General features: G+C 52.0%; 1 protein-coding gene across 1 annotated transcript in view; it reads left to right on the forward strand.

Moving 5' to 3' along the window:
- Nucleotides 1-5,764: 5,764 nt before the first annotated feature.
- BRME1 (break repair meiotic recombinase recruitment factor 1) overlaps nt 5,765-16,699 on the forward strand; it is a 170,345-nt gene continuing 159,410 nt past the window's right edge. The window contains exons 1-2 of the mRNA XM_085599879.1: nt 5,765-6,065; nt 6,424-6,635. Coding sequence (XP_085456005.1) covers nt 5,765-6,065; nt 6,424-6,635 — 513 coding nt within the window. The remainder of the gene's footprint in view (nt 6,066-6,423; nt 6,636-16,699) is intronic.

Genomic DNA, 16,699 nt, shown 5'->3' on the forward strand with positions numbered 1-16,699 from the left:
GGGCAGGTGGGTAGGTTGTCGCGGCGAGCGCCGTTGAACATGAGCGACCACGGAGCTTGGTGGGTGGTGCATTGAGGGGTGCTCCGATGCTCCCGGAAGAACATTTGTAGGTGTCTTTCGGGGTCCACATTTTCGGCCGCTGCAATGCGGAGGGCTTTGTTGAGAGTCCTCATAAATCCTTCTATCTCCCCGTTGGCTTGAGGCCATTGTGGGGTGATGCGCCTGTGTCGTACCCCGTGCTGTTGCATGAACTCTCGGAACTCGTGGACCTGGAACGGTGGCCCATTGTCACTCTTGATTTCCTCTGGCCAGCCAAACATTACGAACACCTTCTCGAGCACCGGGGCGACCTGGGACAACTTCCATGATGGGATACTTGGAGTAGCTATCAATGAGGGCCAGGGTCGTTCGGCCACCGGGGAAACTCCCAAAGTCAATGCTCACTTTTTCCCACGGGATTCTTACATGCTCTTCTGTGTGAACAGGCGCAGGTCTTTCTGAGGCGCTGGTCACCTGGCAGGCGGGACACTTTCGTAGTGTTTCTTCGACTTGGGTCTCCAGTCCTGGAAACCAGACTTTCTCTCTCATGCGGGCTTTCACCTTTTCCACTCCTTGATGGCCTCCTTGAGCTAATGGTGTAGCTCGGTGTTGTAGCGCTGTTGGTATGACAATCCGGGCACACCTCAGCAGGATCCCGTCTTGGGTTACGTTCAATTCATCCCTGATCTGCTACATCTGCATGAGACTTTCCTTCACCAAGCCTGACCAGGCGTTGGCAGACTGCAAGAAGTTGTGCCAGTGTCCCACTTGGACGGCCGCACGGATCTTGGTGATGACAGGATCCCTTTCTGCTGCTGCAGCTACTTCTTCTAGCGTTAGGGCCTTTGGGCAGGTGATGATGGAGATCATGTTGAGGTGTGCCTCTAATGCTTCGGTGTCCGGTCCTTCTTCCTCACCCTCTTGTGGGCTGGGGTGTCGTGAGAGGAAGTCAGCGGGATTTTTGGCACCGGGCCGGTACGCAACGTCCATCTCATACTGTTGGAGTCCAATGGCCCATCGCTCAATTCGCGGGGCGGGTGAGGCGCCAACCCTTTGAATAGGGGCACCAAAGGCTGGTGGTCTGTGATGACTCGGAATGGTTGGCCACAGACATACAGGTGGAAATGGCAGCATGCCCACCAGATCGCCAGGGCCTCTCGCGCAATTTGCGCATAGCGCCTTTCGGTGGGGGACAGTGCTTTACTGGTATGGGCAAGGGCGGCCCATCTTCCCGGTTCCTGCTCTTGTGTGAGAACGGCTCCGAGGCCTACTGGAGTGGCGTCCACGAGTATCTCCGTTTGCTTGGCCGGGTCGAAGTACACCAGCGTGGTGCGGTCAAGGAGGGTGCTCTTGATTTTCTGGAACGCCATCTCTTCCAGAGTTCCCCAACTGCCACATGGCATCAGCACGAGTGAGGTTCCGTAGGGGCTCCGTGATGGTGGCTCGGTCGGGAATGAACCTGCCACAATATGTGGCCATCCTGGTTAACTCTGCACTTCTGACACCGTCAGGGGGTGATGGGCGTCCTTGATGGCCTGAGACTTCCTCGGGTCCACTTGAATCCCTTCCTGATTGAACGTGTATCCAAAGAATTCTATCTGCTTTTGGAAAAGTAGGCACTTCTCTCTGTGGATGGTGACTCCAAGTTCCTGGAGTTGCTTCAGGGTGGCCCTCAGGTGTTTGTAATGCTCTTCTGCAGTCCTTGAATGGATGAGGATATCGTCGCTTACGTTCAGTACTCCCTGCAACCCAGTCAGGATCTCCTTTAGGGTATCCTGGAAGATCTCTGCAGCTGACGAGATGCCGAAGTTGAGGCGCTTTTACCTCCGCAGGCCCAGGTGGGTACTGAACGTAGTAATGTACCTGCTTTCTTCGTCAGCACCAACTGGTGGTAGCCGGCATTCAGGTCCAATTTCGAAAACCACCGGGAACCGTTGAGGTCAGCCACGATGTCGTCCATCGTTGGCGTGATGTGGTGTTTGCGCCGGATGGCTTTATTGGGAAGGCGCATGTCTATGCATAGCCTGATTTTTCTTGGCTGGGGGGTTTTCTCTGAGATCACCATGGGGGATACCCATGGTGTGGGTCCCAACACCTTCTCTATGACCCCTTGATCGTCAACCTTTTGCAGCTCCTGTTGTCCTAGCGGTCTGAGGTGGAAGGGAATCCTCCGGTGTCTCAAAGCTGTCGGGGCGACACAAGGGTCTATGTGCAACTTGATTAGACTTTTCTTGATCTGTCCCAAGCCCTCGAATAGGCTTGCGAATTGGTTGAGCAGGTCCTTTGTTTGGTCCGCTTGTACGCTCCTCGAGAATGTCACCAGCCCGAGATCTTCCGCTGCGTGGCTGCTTAGCAGGGTGTCGGCTTCTTGATTTATCACGTGGACATCCGTGATGATCTCGTTATCTTCGGACCGTATGGGTACGGTCATCTTGCCTTTGAGGGGCAGGGATGTGTCACTTCCTTATGCTAAAATCTTTGTTTTGGAAGGCCTGAGTTCGGGTTTGGGCCTCAGTCGGTTAGACTGCTGACCCCCCATGACATTCACTGATGCGGCAGTGTTGGTTACAGCGCAAACATCTGAAAGAGACACGTTAATGATAGATTCCTTACGCTAGAATATCCCCAGGCGTCAGACTGGATCTGGAAAGTTTTCGCCAGCAGTACCCCTGCGCGTTGGAAGGTGGCGTCATGCGGCTCCGCGTCAGTCGCTGGCATCGTATGCGCCGAGATGACATCACGGAGACTACTTAGGCGCCACCCACGCGCACTGACGTCAGTTCTGTACATGACTTTCCGCGCCAGGAATGCAGAGCCATGCAAGAAACTGACCACTGGTGCCATGAAACTAGGGCCCTGAAAGGGATGACCTTAACCCTAGAAATCAGTTTGCAGAGCGGGGAGGATGGGTGGGGCGGTAAGGAATCTATCACTAACTAATGTCTCTTACAGATATATCGTTACACAAGTAGTAACTTGTGCATCTGAAAGAGACACGTTAGTGATAGATTTCTTGCCTTAGAACAGATACCCCAGCAATACCAACCCCGGTGATGGGCCTGCGAACAAGATTACACCAGAAAGTCACGGAGGACAGAACGGCCAAAGAAGCCGTCTCTCCGGACTTGACTGTCAAGGCAATAATGCTTGGTAAACGTGTGCAGCGAGGCCCACATAGCTGCCTGACAAATGTCCTTCAAGGGAACGCCACGTCCCAAGGCAGTAGTGGCTGCCGTTGCCCTGGTAGAATGGGCACGCAGCTCCACAGGAGGCTCCTTCTTAGCCATTGAGTATCATGCTTTGATGCACAGAACGACCCACCGAGATATGGTTCGTTTGTGCACGGCCCGACCTTTTTTGGCGCTCACGTAGCCAACAAAAAGATGGTCATCCATCCGGAACTGTTGTGTGCGCTTCAGATAGAACGAGAGCACACATTTTGGGTCCAGACGGTGGAGCCTCTCTTACTCTTTTGAAGGATGCGGAGGCGGAAAGAAGGTGGGCAAAGTGATGGTCTGCTCTATGTGGAAGGGCGTGACAACCTTCGGCAAGAAAGAAGGACGAGTCCGTAAAACCACCTTGTCCGGATGAACAGAAAGAAAAGGAGGTTTTGAAGAAAGCGCCTGGAGCTCACTCACTCTTCTGGCAGAGGTGATAGCTACCAGGAAAGCCGTCTTGAGAGTGAGAAGACGTAAGGGACAGTTATGAAGGGACTCAAAGGGAGCGCTCATCAGATATGTCGAGACAAGATTTAAGTCCCATTGAGGCATTATGAAAGGCACGGGAGGAAACGTGTGTGTAATGCCTTTGAGGAAGTGATTAACAACTGGGGACTAAAAAAGAAAAGGCTGATCTGGAAGCCGTAGAAAGGAGGAGATTGCCGAAAGATAACCCTTGAACTCTATCACTAACTAATGTGTCTTACAGATATATCGTTACACAAGTAGTAACTTGTCCTTCAGACCCTGCGACTCGCACCGTGCACGTGGGGTGGGGCCTTCTCCTCCTTTTGAGTGCTTGCGCAAAAGAGACTAGGTACGTCTCCTCTTCATACTCCTCCTAGGCTGTGTCTTCTACATGGTAGGTGGTTTGTTCGCCTTTCCTTCACCCGTGTGAGGATGTGAGGGAGAGGCTCGAGAGTTGGCACACTATCTTCCGCGCAGGCGCAGCTCGTCGTCCGTCTTTCTTCGGGGCTTTCCTCCTGAACACCGACGCGAAATGGTTTAGTATCTCACAGTTGGTGCATGTTTTCCCCTGGGCCGGGCAGGACTGGGGGGCGGGTGTTCCTCATGGCCGCAGTATCTGCATTGGCCTCTCAGGTTTGGCGGCATACGGTCTCTGGGCCTGTTGCCTCTGTCACGTGTCCTAATTGCATCAGCCCGTTCCACTTTGATGGTGGCACTCTTCTCAGTTGAGCGTGTTAGGGCTAAGTCCATTTCATCAGCGTGCGCTGCTGATAGGTCGTGCGACCTGGCCATGACTAGTATGTCATTCAGCGGTATAGTCGGTTGTCTTAGAATGAGTCCGAGCAGCACCTTACTGCGTATCCCTTGGATGAGCTGTGCACTGATTTTTTCGGCCGCTCTCTCGTCCACTAGGTGCGTGCTGGCTAACTCCCTCAGCCTTGCGTGGAAAGTGTCTATTGATTCCCCCTCTCTTTGTCACTTGAACCTCTCAAAGGCCGGGTTCAGTTGAGGGTCAAAATGAGCATTGAGTGCGGCTACTGCTGCTTTATAGTCGTTTGGGGGTCCAACATCTGGGAGGTGCTTGAAAAGCAGCTATACCTCTTCCCCGGCATAGTGGGGCAGGAGCAATCTCTTGACGACTCCGTCTGTTTTGCTGGATGCTATGAAGTAATTCTCAAGACGTCCGAGCCACGTCTTCCATCTTGGGGGCGCAGTGGTGGGGTCGGCTGCCTCACTAAATGGTGGTAGTACCCCTGTGGGGGGGTGTTGTGGGGTCATGCGGGCTGGCGCGTGGTTCGCATCTGGGTTGTCCCACATCGTGGTGGTGGGGAGACAGCTTTGCTCAGCATGGCGCAGGAGATGCTTGGTACCTTGCTTTAGCTGCGCTGCTTCTTGGGCTAGTCAGGAGTGCCCCTTCCGTGTGCATGGGCGTGACTCAGGTTGTTACCTGTTAAAGATGGGAGCAGGCCTCGTGCTGCGTGACGCTTGGGTAGCCAGTCATGTGGCTGTTTTCTACTGCTGGCCGCTTTTGCGCACACAGGTATTTGTTGGTGTGTCTGCAGCGGCGGAGCTTTGTTCCAGGTGATGTGGGGGAACTTGGTGAACCAACTGTGCCTTCTTGGGGGCGGCGTGCTCCGTCTTATTGCTTCTGCGGCCTGGCTCCATCGACCAGGCGTCTTCTGTCCAGGCTTTCAGACCAGTACCTCTGCTGGGTCTTTCCTTTCCTTTCCCCTTTGATGTTTCTTTTATGTTTTTTTTTTGTTGTGTGTTCCGCAGTGCTGCCGGGGAGGTCGTAGCGCGGATCCTCATCGCCAATGTAGGGATCTGCCTAGGGCCTAATCGCACAGGGCTGCGCGCCACCGCTGCGCGCAATAACGGGAGACCACACAGTTCACTCGTCGGGCCCTAAGTGACCTCGAGCAGCCAAGCCTTTTTAATTTTGATGCGCGCTGCCTTCTCGGCGTCAGCGCGTCTGTGCGACATATCCGGCGCGGAGGCCGGAGCAGGCAGCTAGACTGCTGACTCACTACACGTATCTCATGAATAGAGGACTGTTTCAATTTCCATACCTGAGTGATTTGCTCCTGAAATTCAATTCACAACAGAAAGTACATCAAGATTTTCAGCCGACAGTCCAAGTGATTGAGCAACTGGATCTTTATGTGAAGTACAAAAAAACGGAAGGCATCCATTATCTGGAAGCGATTCTAGACTCAAGTGATGATGTTTCCTTTGAGGAAGAGACTGTTATCAATCCAACAGAAATGCTCCAGGCTCGCTGCAACCAAACATTCTGCGCCAAGACAGATATTGGGTCAGATTTAGAGTTTGACGGACAGGGTAGTCCTTCACAAACATGATGGAGTACCCTGTCTGCCAAACACTTGGTCCTCCCACCGTATTTAGAGTTGAGTGGACAACAGCTTTTCTTTGGCGGTGCCTAAGTTGGCACCGTCGACAGAAAGCTTTGTTTGACAGCCTGACAGAGTGTAGCCAGTCAGCCTCATGCTGTCCGCCCTATTTAGGTCTGATAAATAGTTTTCTGTCCTTTACCACCAGGTAAAACCCAGTGGTTATTAACAGAACAATTCAAATAAGGACCCCGTGAAAGGGCTACAGACGGCGAATGCGGGAATCCCAAGATGGCCGCCGTTCATACTGCAGCTGTGGGTCTAGTGTCTCACCAAAACACCTGCAGGAGATCGAGAGACTGCGGAGCCCCTATATGAGCGCACAAGGGCCGATGCGTTGGATCGTCAGGGAGCAGGAGACAGAGACGCAGAGGAAAGGGACTCTACGCCCATCGAAGAGGGACACGGAGGAGTGGGGAATCGAGGACTGCAGCCGATTTCGAGAGCAGAGGAGGGAAGGAAGGAAAGAAGGAGTCTGGCCAGGAGACGAAACAAAGAGGTAAGGGATACAGCCGACAGTGCTTCCACCTTCGCCTTGCATCTCCGAGTGAGAGGACACTGAGGCCAATATCGCTACAGCTCAAGAGATGAGCCCTAGCCCAAGGCAAGTAGCGTGCTGCATGTATGTTGAATGGTGATGGGATGCACAATTGTCACACTGTGTCTGGGTGGTTTGAAGGGCCACGTGAGAGCCCAAGAATGTGGTAACTATACACTGGGAAAAAATGGAGACGATGTCTGCACAAGGAAGCACAAACAGCACAATAGAGAAAACTCCTACTAGCACCGGTTTTTGGTTGTGTGTTCACCCTAGAGAGCCAGCTTGGCTAAAGGTCTCTTCTGTTGCCTCCCGATGGTATACAAGCAACAAGAGGAGAAGCCATACCAATGGACCCTTACACAGAAACAAGAAACCCAAAGGGAAGCAACTCCACAGAAGTATTCTTCCCTGTAATATGAATGGATGACATCCAACCATCATAACTGCATATATCCCCAATATATATATACATCTTCACTTCTAAATACAAAAAACCCTACCATGCTCACAGTGACTGTTGTCTGTTTTGGCCAGCTGGCTACAGACCCCCCTCACCCACTGTGGGAGTTTGTTTTTGAAAAAACAAAATGTTTGGCATACAGTAGTCAAAACCGATGGCAGCTTTTGTTACCTTCAGAGGAACCACTGTGACAACAGTCCTTCTGACGGTACAGAAATCACATCTGGGCTGGCCGTGATTTCTAAATTTGGTGATGAAAGTCTGTCAGGGTGATGTATGTGATATCATCTGATAGATGGTGGGCCACCCGCTAAACCCTAAATTAGGCCCATTATCTCTTTTGCACTCTATGGCCTCCTGGATATTGATATCTGTGGATGCAAGGATGCATTTGAGGCCACCGCAGGAGTCCTCTGGAGCATAAATGGGGTCAGTTCTTAGGTAACTGGCATAATATAGCGGTGTTCTCTGCATCTTTGCCCGAGTGGAAAAAACACCAGAACCTGAAGAGAAAGGTTCCATTTGGTTGAGTTCCCTCATCATAGACAATAGTCACAGACCCATCACTCCTGGGAAAGTGTGGATATAGTGGAGATCTTCAATTCAATCATCATGGTCTCTGATGGAGGCTACTTATTGCATAAGTTGCGAGCAGTCTATCTGCCTCTTTATTCATTTCTTCAATCGCAAACCAACATTGCATTGTTGATAGAGACACACAACACAGCAGTGGCCCATTACCTTAACAAGCAAAGAGGATCAAGGTCAAGGATTCTGCCAGAGGAGGTGCATTACACATGCATTGCCAGTGGTATCAGCTTGACCGCAATGACGTCTCTTAGCTTAACAGCATGTCTCATGTCTTCATGCATTACAGGCATCTGAACCTTCCTATAGAGTGTGTTAACATCCTAAAGGAGGCTAAAAGACAACCTATGAGGTATTTATATGATTTTAAGTGGAAAAGATTCTGCATGTTATGTTTCAAAAGGTAATTTGATTTCACCTAATGTCAAAAACATGTAATAATAATAATAATAAGAAGAAAGCATTTTATGAAGTGCATGGTTACACCGAAGGGTGTGTCCCTGCACTAAAAACTGACCTGACCAGAAGAGGTAGGGAGAAGGGAAGGCTCACTAAGAGACAGTTTCAGCCGACTTAAACAGCCCAGTTTCAAGTCCTATACAAAAGGTCTTTTTTGCTGGTTCGGCTCTCAGGTGCATTGGATGGGAGTTCCATATCTTAGCTGCCAAATGGATAAAGGAATAGGCCTTTAGCCTTTTTTTTGTTGTTTTTTTGCAGTTTTTTATATAGCACGAACTTGACCCGAATCCAATCAGGTATCAGAGCGCTTTACATAGCACCAGTTACGTTACATGAGGATAAACATTCATTTTTTTTTGTTAGGCACGGGGAGATTAAAGTACCCTCACTAGATTGGCCCTGGCATATCTTAAGTTATGTGAGGGTAAGTAGGGTTGCACCATAGAGAGCAAGTATTTGGGGCAGTTGCCCTTTAGAATTTTGTGGCGATAGCACATAGCCTTGTAGATTATTCTTTTTCCCACTGGCAACCAGTTGAGAGAAACAAGGGTGTTCGAGATCGACATCCTTCTAGGAAGTTTCATAACTAAGCGAGCTGGTGTAATCATACCTTATCGTATTTATCTAAATCTGCCTTGAAATTTTCATCCATAGAAGTCCATTTAGCAGCCAGTATAGCCATCTAGATGAAAACTCTCCAGAGCTCTATCATTCCAACTCCAGTCATTAAGAACTTCTGGGAAGGGCTAACAAAGAAGTACTTGCCAGTGAAGGAGGCACCCTTCCCTTCATTGTAAACTGTCTGAGTCAGACCCTCCACGTCCTGACTCCGAACCTATGTGACGAAGCCCCCCCTTCTTTACCGTTTCAGCCCCCGGACTGGGAGACCGCCTTAGCAAGATCAGCACACTTCCCTACTGCAGGTCACTGGCCCTTTAAGACAGAAGAGGACCACCTGTGACAAGCATCTGGGGGCGGAGTCACGTACCGTCCTCGGCCGATAAGGATTGGCCGACGGATCCGGAAGGCGGAAGAGTCCCGAAGGAGGAAGACGCGGAACGAGTGGAAGAGGAGACGGAGAGAGAGACCAACAGCGAGCAGACGTCCACAGAACCGAGCACCGGGAAGCCAGGAGGCCAACGTACCTGCCCCTCGCCCCGCCGCGGCCCTGGAGGGACGTGGCTCAGCCAGGTGCGTTAACGCTTGCGAGGGTCGTGGGAGGCGGGCGGGGAGTCCGGGAAGCCGGGGTAGAGAGACACTGACTTTGCGCAGCGTGCCTCCTAAAGCAACCAGCCAAAAGACCCAATAAACCCTGTGGTGACGGACCCCCGCCCCTCACAACTCCCGTATTAGACGGCCTGGTGAATTACCTCCTCACACCCTTTTCCTGTGAATCCATTAAGAGACCACAACACTGAGACGTGTTATTTCTTTTATTTTTTCTTGTATGTGAGCCCCGCCGATAGACGTGGTTATCCCGACTTCAAACCGGACGAGTCGCCCCGGAAGGAAAGAGACGGATGGTGGAGAAACCTGTTTCCCTCTCACTTGCTGAACTGAAAAACTCTTAGTTACCTTTATTTACTTTGTTGGACAAAACCCTCGTGGTTCTCTCGCTTTCCAATCGAGCATCAATAAATATCAACCCCAAAATAGACAACAATCTGGTGGCTCCATTTTTCTCCCCTCGACATATGGTGGAGAATGCGGGCACTTTGACCTCTCGCCTATTGATTCCCCATGGAGAACCTCATACAGCACATCGTCGAGGGCCAAAAGAACTCGAATGGGCTGTGGAGCGTCAATTGACCTCCGCACAAGCAGATAGAGACACTTTTAAGCACCTCATGAAGGCCCAAATGGAGACCCTGTTAAAAGTAGTGGAAGACCCTCTCTCACCCACAACCGGCCATAGACTGTCCAAGGCGGTGTCCGCTCTCCCTACTGTGTCTCTACAGAAATACATACCTGGAGAGGACCCGGATGCGTTCTTATTGAATTTCGAGAGGGCTGCCCGGGCCTCCGGCTGGCCTGTCAGTAAATGGCAGTTTTTCTTAGCGCCTCTCCTGACAGGGGAAGCCCAAGCAGCCTACCAGGTCGCTAATGCGGGTGGGGTCACACCCTATGAAGACGTCAAGACCCTCATCCTAGACCATTTAGGTATGGATACGGAAGCATACCGATTAAGGTTCCGGAAAGAGAAAGGAACCCCTGCGGACACTCCAAAAACTCTATATTATAAACTAAAACTAGCGGCAGAGAAATGGTTAAAACCGGCGGAGCGGTCTAAGGATGACTTCATGGGGGCTGTGATATTGGAACAGTTTCTGGATGCTCTTCCCTTCTCAACACAACGGTGGTTGAGACAACATGCTAACCTCACAGCAGAACAAGCCGTCGAATTAGCAACAGCTTTCTCACATGCCCAACCCCGGGCCTCGCCTTGGGAACCAGGAAAAACCAACCTCATTGAACACTGTATCGAGACGGAGACAGGGAAGACAGTAAGACAAAGGCCGTATCGACTTCCTGCCTCGCGTCAAAAAGCCGTCTCCGAGGAACTTCGGCAAATGTTACGAATGGGAGTCATCCGTACTTCAACAAGCGATTGGAGTTCTCCCATTGTCTTAGTACCGAAACCCGACGGTTCAATCCGTTTCTGCATTGACTTTAGACAAGTAAACGCCATATCAAAGCTGGACGCATACACCCTACCCCGAGTTGACGATCTGGTAGAACGACTGGGTGAGGCTCGGTATATAACCACGCTCAACTTAACCAAGGGTTATTGGCAGGTGCCACTACGTCCCTCGGATCGAGAAAAGACCGCTTTTTCCACCCCTGATGGTCTTTACGAGTTCACAGTCCTTCCCTTTGGGTTACATGGTGCTCCAGCCACCTTTCAAAGGCTGATAAATACCCTACTAAAACCCCATCAAACCTTCTCCTCCGCATATCTCGATGATATTGTCATCCATAGTCCCACTTGGGAACGTCATCTAGAGGACTGTTGCAAGGTCTTAGGCTCCCTGCAGCAGGCAGGACTACACATCAATGCGAAAAAATCCCGAGCTGCTTTCCATAGGGTAAGGTACTTGGGGTTCGTTATAGGAAACGGTTGTATTGAAACTCAGGGCGAGAAAATAAGAGCTATACAACAAGCACCCTTGCCAACAACTAAGAAAGAGGTCCGAGCATTCCTTGGGTTGTTGGGATATTACCGCCGATTCATTCCCCATTATTCAGAGATCTCAGCCCCCCTCACGGACCTCCTACAGAAAAACACCCCAAAAACCGCCCTGTCTGCTCCCTCCCTTACTGTACACACGGCCATTCAGAAACTAAAGCAGGCCATCACTAGCCATCCCGTTCTAATCTCCCCAGATCACTCCCGACCCTTTATCCTTCAGACAGACGCCTCCGACATAGGAATAGGAGCCGTCCTGTCCCAAACCATCGTAGAAGGGGTCGAAAAACCTATCCTTTTTATCAGTAGAAAACTGTTCCCACGTGAGCGAGCCTATCCGGTAATAGAAAAAGAGTGTCTTGCCATTAAGTGGGCCGTGGAGAAACTCCAGTATTATCTAGAGGGTACCCGTTTTGTCTTGTACACAGACCATGCACCCCTAGTGTGGATGAGCCCTAACAAGGGAAATAACCCACGCATCATGAGATGGTTCTTATCCCTCCAGCCTTACACCTTTGTGGTTCAACATCGTAAGGCTCCCCTCAATGCCAATGCTGACTTTCTCTCTCGGTTGCCCATCGTCCCCGATCGGGACAGATCTAGGGTGGGGGTGTGTCGAAGTCAGACCCTCCACGGCCCGACTCCGAACCTATGTGACGAAGCCGCCCCTTCTTTACCGTTTCAGCCCCCGGACTGGGAGACCGCCTTAGCAAGATCAGCACACTTCCCTACGGCAGGTCACTGGCCCTTTAAGACAGAAGAGGAACCACCTGTGACAAGCATCAGGGGGCGGAGTCACGTACCGTCCTCGGCCGATAAGGATTGGCCGACGGATCCGGAAGGCAGAAGAGTCCCGAAGGAGGAAGACGCGGAACGAGTGGAAGAGGAGACGGAGAGAGAGACCAACAGCGAGCAGACGTCCACAGAACAGAGCACCGGGAAGCCAGGAGGCCAACGTACCTGCCCCTCGCCCCGCCGCGGCCCTGGAGGGACGTGGCTCAGCCAGGTGCGTCAACGCTTGCGAGGGTCGTGGGATGCGGGCGGGGAGTCCGGGAAGCCGGGGTAGAGAGACACTGACTTTGCGCAGCGTGCTCCTAAAGCAACCAGCCAAAAGACCCAATAAACCCTGTGGTGACGGACCCCCCCCCCCTCACAACTCCCGTATCAGACGGCCTGGTGAATTCCCTCCTCACACCCTTTTCCTGTGAATCCATTAAGAGACCACAACACTGAGACGTGTTATTTCTTTTATTTTTTCTTGTATGTGAGCCCCGCCGATAGACGTGGTTATCCCGACTTCAAACCGGACGAGTCGCCCCGGAAGGAAAGAGACGGATGGTGGAGAAACCTGTTTCCCTCTCACTTGCTGAACTGAAAGACTCTTAGTTACCTTTGTTTACTTTGTTGGACAAAACCCTCGTGGTTCTCTCGCTTTCCAATCGAGCATCAATAAATATCATCCCCAAAATAGACAACAATCTGGTTGCTCCATTTTTCTCCCCTCGTCATAAACCTTATATAGTTTTAACTAGGCTGATGTGTCTTATGTTTGTTTGAACACATGCATTAAAGATCTCTGGAACACTTGTTGTGCAAAGTTGCTTTTCTGTTACCAAGTACGTTGGCTTGAAGGGTGAATGAAAGTTAGGTCTTGTAAGGAAAAAACTGAATCTCCCATACAGAATTCCCACCTCACTAAAACCCTGACTTTCAAAGATCATTGGATGTATTTGCCATTCACAACTGACTTTCTGGCAGACTGGACAACCAGATTCCATTGAAAATGTCGAACAAGATTAACCCCGTGAAAAGGATCACTTAGAACAGTGACACAATCAAGAAAATCATAACAGGATTCTGCAGCCTGCAAAGCAAATGGGGAAAATGCAGGAGGAGCAATATAATATTGTACTGCCCTTCCATAAGAGCTTACAAAGTGGCAATCAAAGCTGCGAAAAGACTTCACCACTCACATTCATAATGCACGCAGTCTGTCCATCCATCGAATACATTTAACAAGATTCTTTTTGGCAGAGTTCCATAACCCAGAGCGCTATAACTGAGGGACTCTACAATCTTTTGTTTTTAGAAATATATATATCGGTTTTTTAAGATTACGGCATTCCGGGGGAGGAGCCTAGCGCTTGACCAAGATGGCCGCGTGAGCTCTGAGCTCCCGAGACCCTCGCGCCCTCCGTCGACTATCCTGTCTCTAATCCTGTCTGTATGCATGGCATCGTGTAGATGACCTGCCAGGGAGGCGATTGATGCTACCCGCGGTCGGATCGCCCACCGGGAACCGGAGTTATGCATGGCGGAAGATTGCGGCCTATCTCCGAGGAATGCCAGGGGCTAGAGTTGGCAGGACGCCCGACTTCTAGTTGAACAACAACGGCCAGGCGAGGTGTGAACTGTCGGATGGAGGTCCCCGTCCTTTCACTTTCGCTTTCTCTCCCTTTGTCTGCCCTGCCCCTGGAGAGCTCTTGGTGGCTTCATTATCCTTTGGACGCTCTACATGCTATTCTGGCGGCCCATTGCAGAACTGATCACTCCTGATTCCTCTCGTTGAGGGAGGGCCGTCTTATCTGAACCGACCTGCTTGGTACCAACCATGTCGGGCAAAGCAGAGGTGGATCGGCTGAAGCCTAAATCTACCAGGCGGGGTGCCTATACTCAGGTCAATAATATGGACCGCTATGCTCTGCAGAAGGGATCACCGAGTGGATCGAGCCAGTCGCCAGATACCCAGAAGGAGGCCTCGCCCTTGGCCCCGGAGCTCTCGCTGCAGGATGTCATGGGCGCGCTTGAAGGGATGCAGACTTCGATTGGGAGGCAGTTTGATGCCCTGGCGCATAAGGTGGATGCCATCTTGGTGGATGTCAACTTGATCCGTGCGGACTTGGGCAAAACGAATGAACGGGTTAAAACCCTGGACCTCAAGACCAAGGGCCTTGCCGATGATGTGGCGGAACTGCAGACCGAGGTTCGTAAGCTGAGGACCGAGAGTGATCTCGCTGCCCGCATGCTGGAGGACTTTGAGAGCCGGGCCAGGCGCAACAACGTGCGCGTTATCGGGGTCCCGGAGTCCTCGGATGAGGCTTCGGTTGACCTGCTCGTCGAGGACTTGATGCTTAACCATCTGCAGCCTAAGGGTCTTGGGAAGTTCTTTGCGGTTGAAAGGGCCCATAGAGTGCCGGGTGGGAGGCCCAAGGTGGGAGCCCCACCGAGGCCGATTGTCGCCCGGCTCTTTCATTTTCTAGATCGGGACGCTATCCTGCAAGCAACGAGGGTGGCGGGCCCGGTCCCCTTCCAGAACGCGTCGGTGAATTTCTATCCGGACTTCACCCAGCAGGTGCAGAGACAGGGCTTTCTGGGGGTGAAGAGGCGACTTCGGGAGAGGGATCTGAAGTATGCCATGCTCTTCCCTGCCAGACTACGTGTGGTGTACGAAGATCGGACATTCTTCTTTGAGTCTCCTGTTATGGCCGATGAATGGCTGGACGCTTTGCCCCGGCGGCGGACGGGAGAGGATACTGCCGCGGATGGGGACAGTGGCCGGGATGGGCAAGGCTGATTTCTCGGAGCCGGTCTGACTCGATTTGACTTTCTTTGATGACTTGATTAGAGTGCAGTAAATGCGGAGGGTTGCGGGAGGACGAGGGGAGCTCTTTCCTCCCTTAGGGTGCTTTTTGTAGATGTTGGGTTTTGTAGGGCGACAGGCACACTGCAAGTTGGGGGGGCTTTGTAAGCTGCAGCAGGGGTGCAGGGTGGGGGGGATGGTTGGGATTTTGGGGTTGTTGTTGAGGGGTCTGTTTCTGCAAGGCGTAGTGATCATCTTCGGTATTGTCCCATGGTGGCTCTTCGTGGGGGGGTGGTGGGCCTCTTTGTGTTTGGGGATGGGGGGTAGAGGTTTAAGTGTTATTAGCTGGAATGTTAATGGTTTGGGGGATCGCATTAAGCGCGGGATAGTTTTGCAACACTTGAAACGGTCAATGCCAGATGTTGCCCTACTGCAGGAGACACACCTTATAGGTAACACGTGCTATGCTCTTAATAGGAAGGGTTATAAATTCATAGCTCATTCGGGATTCTCCTCCGGGTCTAGGGGTGTGGGCATCCTTGTCAGGGCCTCGCTGCCATTTGAGGTGGACTCCACCGTTGTTGACGATAGGGGGAGGTTTGTGGCGGTGGCGGGGAGGTGGGAAGGTAGAACTTTGGTTTTAGTTTCGGTTTATGTCCCTCCAGCCCTGCAGGCCTCCACGTTTGTGGATCTGGGTAGGGCCTTGCTGGATCTCCCGGGGGGTATGTTAGTGGTAGGGGGGGACTTCAATGCTGTCGGCTCTGGACTGCTGGATAGGCACCCGCCCAGAGACACAGGGGGGGCTCAGAAGTGGCTTCCAGACTTCCTAGACACACTCGGCCTGATAGACTGCTGGAGGCTCCGACACCCCACACAGCGTCAATACACCTTCCACTCCGGGGCGCATGGTAGCCTTTCTAGGATTGACTATCTGCTCACTTTGGCTGTGCACGCCCCTTTGGTTTCTGAGGCCAGTCACATGGCGCGTGGCATATCGGACCATTCGCCAGTGTGGGTCAGGTTGGATGTCGGCCGAGAGGGAGGGGGCAGGGTGGCTCCTATTAACCCCTGGTACTTTCGGGATTCCAAGATGCGCAGCGCACTGGTGAAGACAGTTGATAATTTTTTCAAGGATAATCAGGGGTCCGTGGACTCGGCAGTGTCGCTCTGGGAAGCATTTAAGACCGTTCTGCGAGGGGAGGCCCTCTCACTTGTAGTGGCGGCCAAGCGGCGGAGAGATGGCGAGGTTATGCAGGTGGAGGAGGAGATCATGGCTTTGGAGGGAGCGCTAGAGGAGGAGGTAACAGCGGCCTCACTGCATGAGCTGAGCTTGAAGCAAGCCGAGTATAAGGACCTTGTGACAAATGCCGCTAAGACCCTCAGTAGGGAGCAGCAGGGCCGCCTGTATGATGTTGGTGACAAGGCCGGGAAGCTCCTAGCTTGGCTGGATAAAAAAGAACGGGTTAATAGAGTAGTGCCGGAGCTGACGGGAGAGGGGGGAGAGGTGATTGTGGAACCTGAGGGGATTGTCCAGTGTTTCTCGGACTATTTCCGTAAGGTCTATGCCTCAGTGTCGGATAGGCCGCCCGGGGACTCGCGTGACCTCTTGCGGGATATCGCTCTGCCCTGTCTTTCTGATGTAGATAGAGATGATCTTGATGGAGACTTAACGGTCGATGAGGTGGCGGGAGCTATTCGCGCGCTGAACTCGGGCAAGGCCTCGGGCCCGAATGGCTTGCCGATTGACC

This window comes from Triturus cristatus, chromosome 4_2 (assembly GCF_964204655.1).
Source record: "Triturus cristatus chromosome 4_2, aTriCri1.1, whole genome shotgun sequence".
Lineage (NCBI taxonomy): Eukaryota > Metazoa > Chordata > Amphibia > Caudata > Salamandridae > Triturus > Triturus cristatus.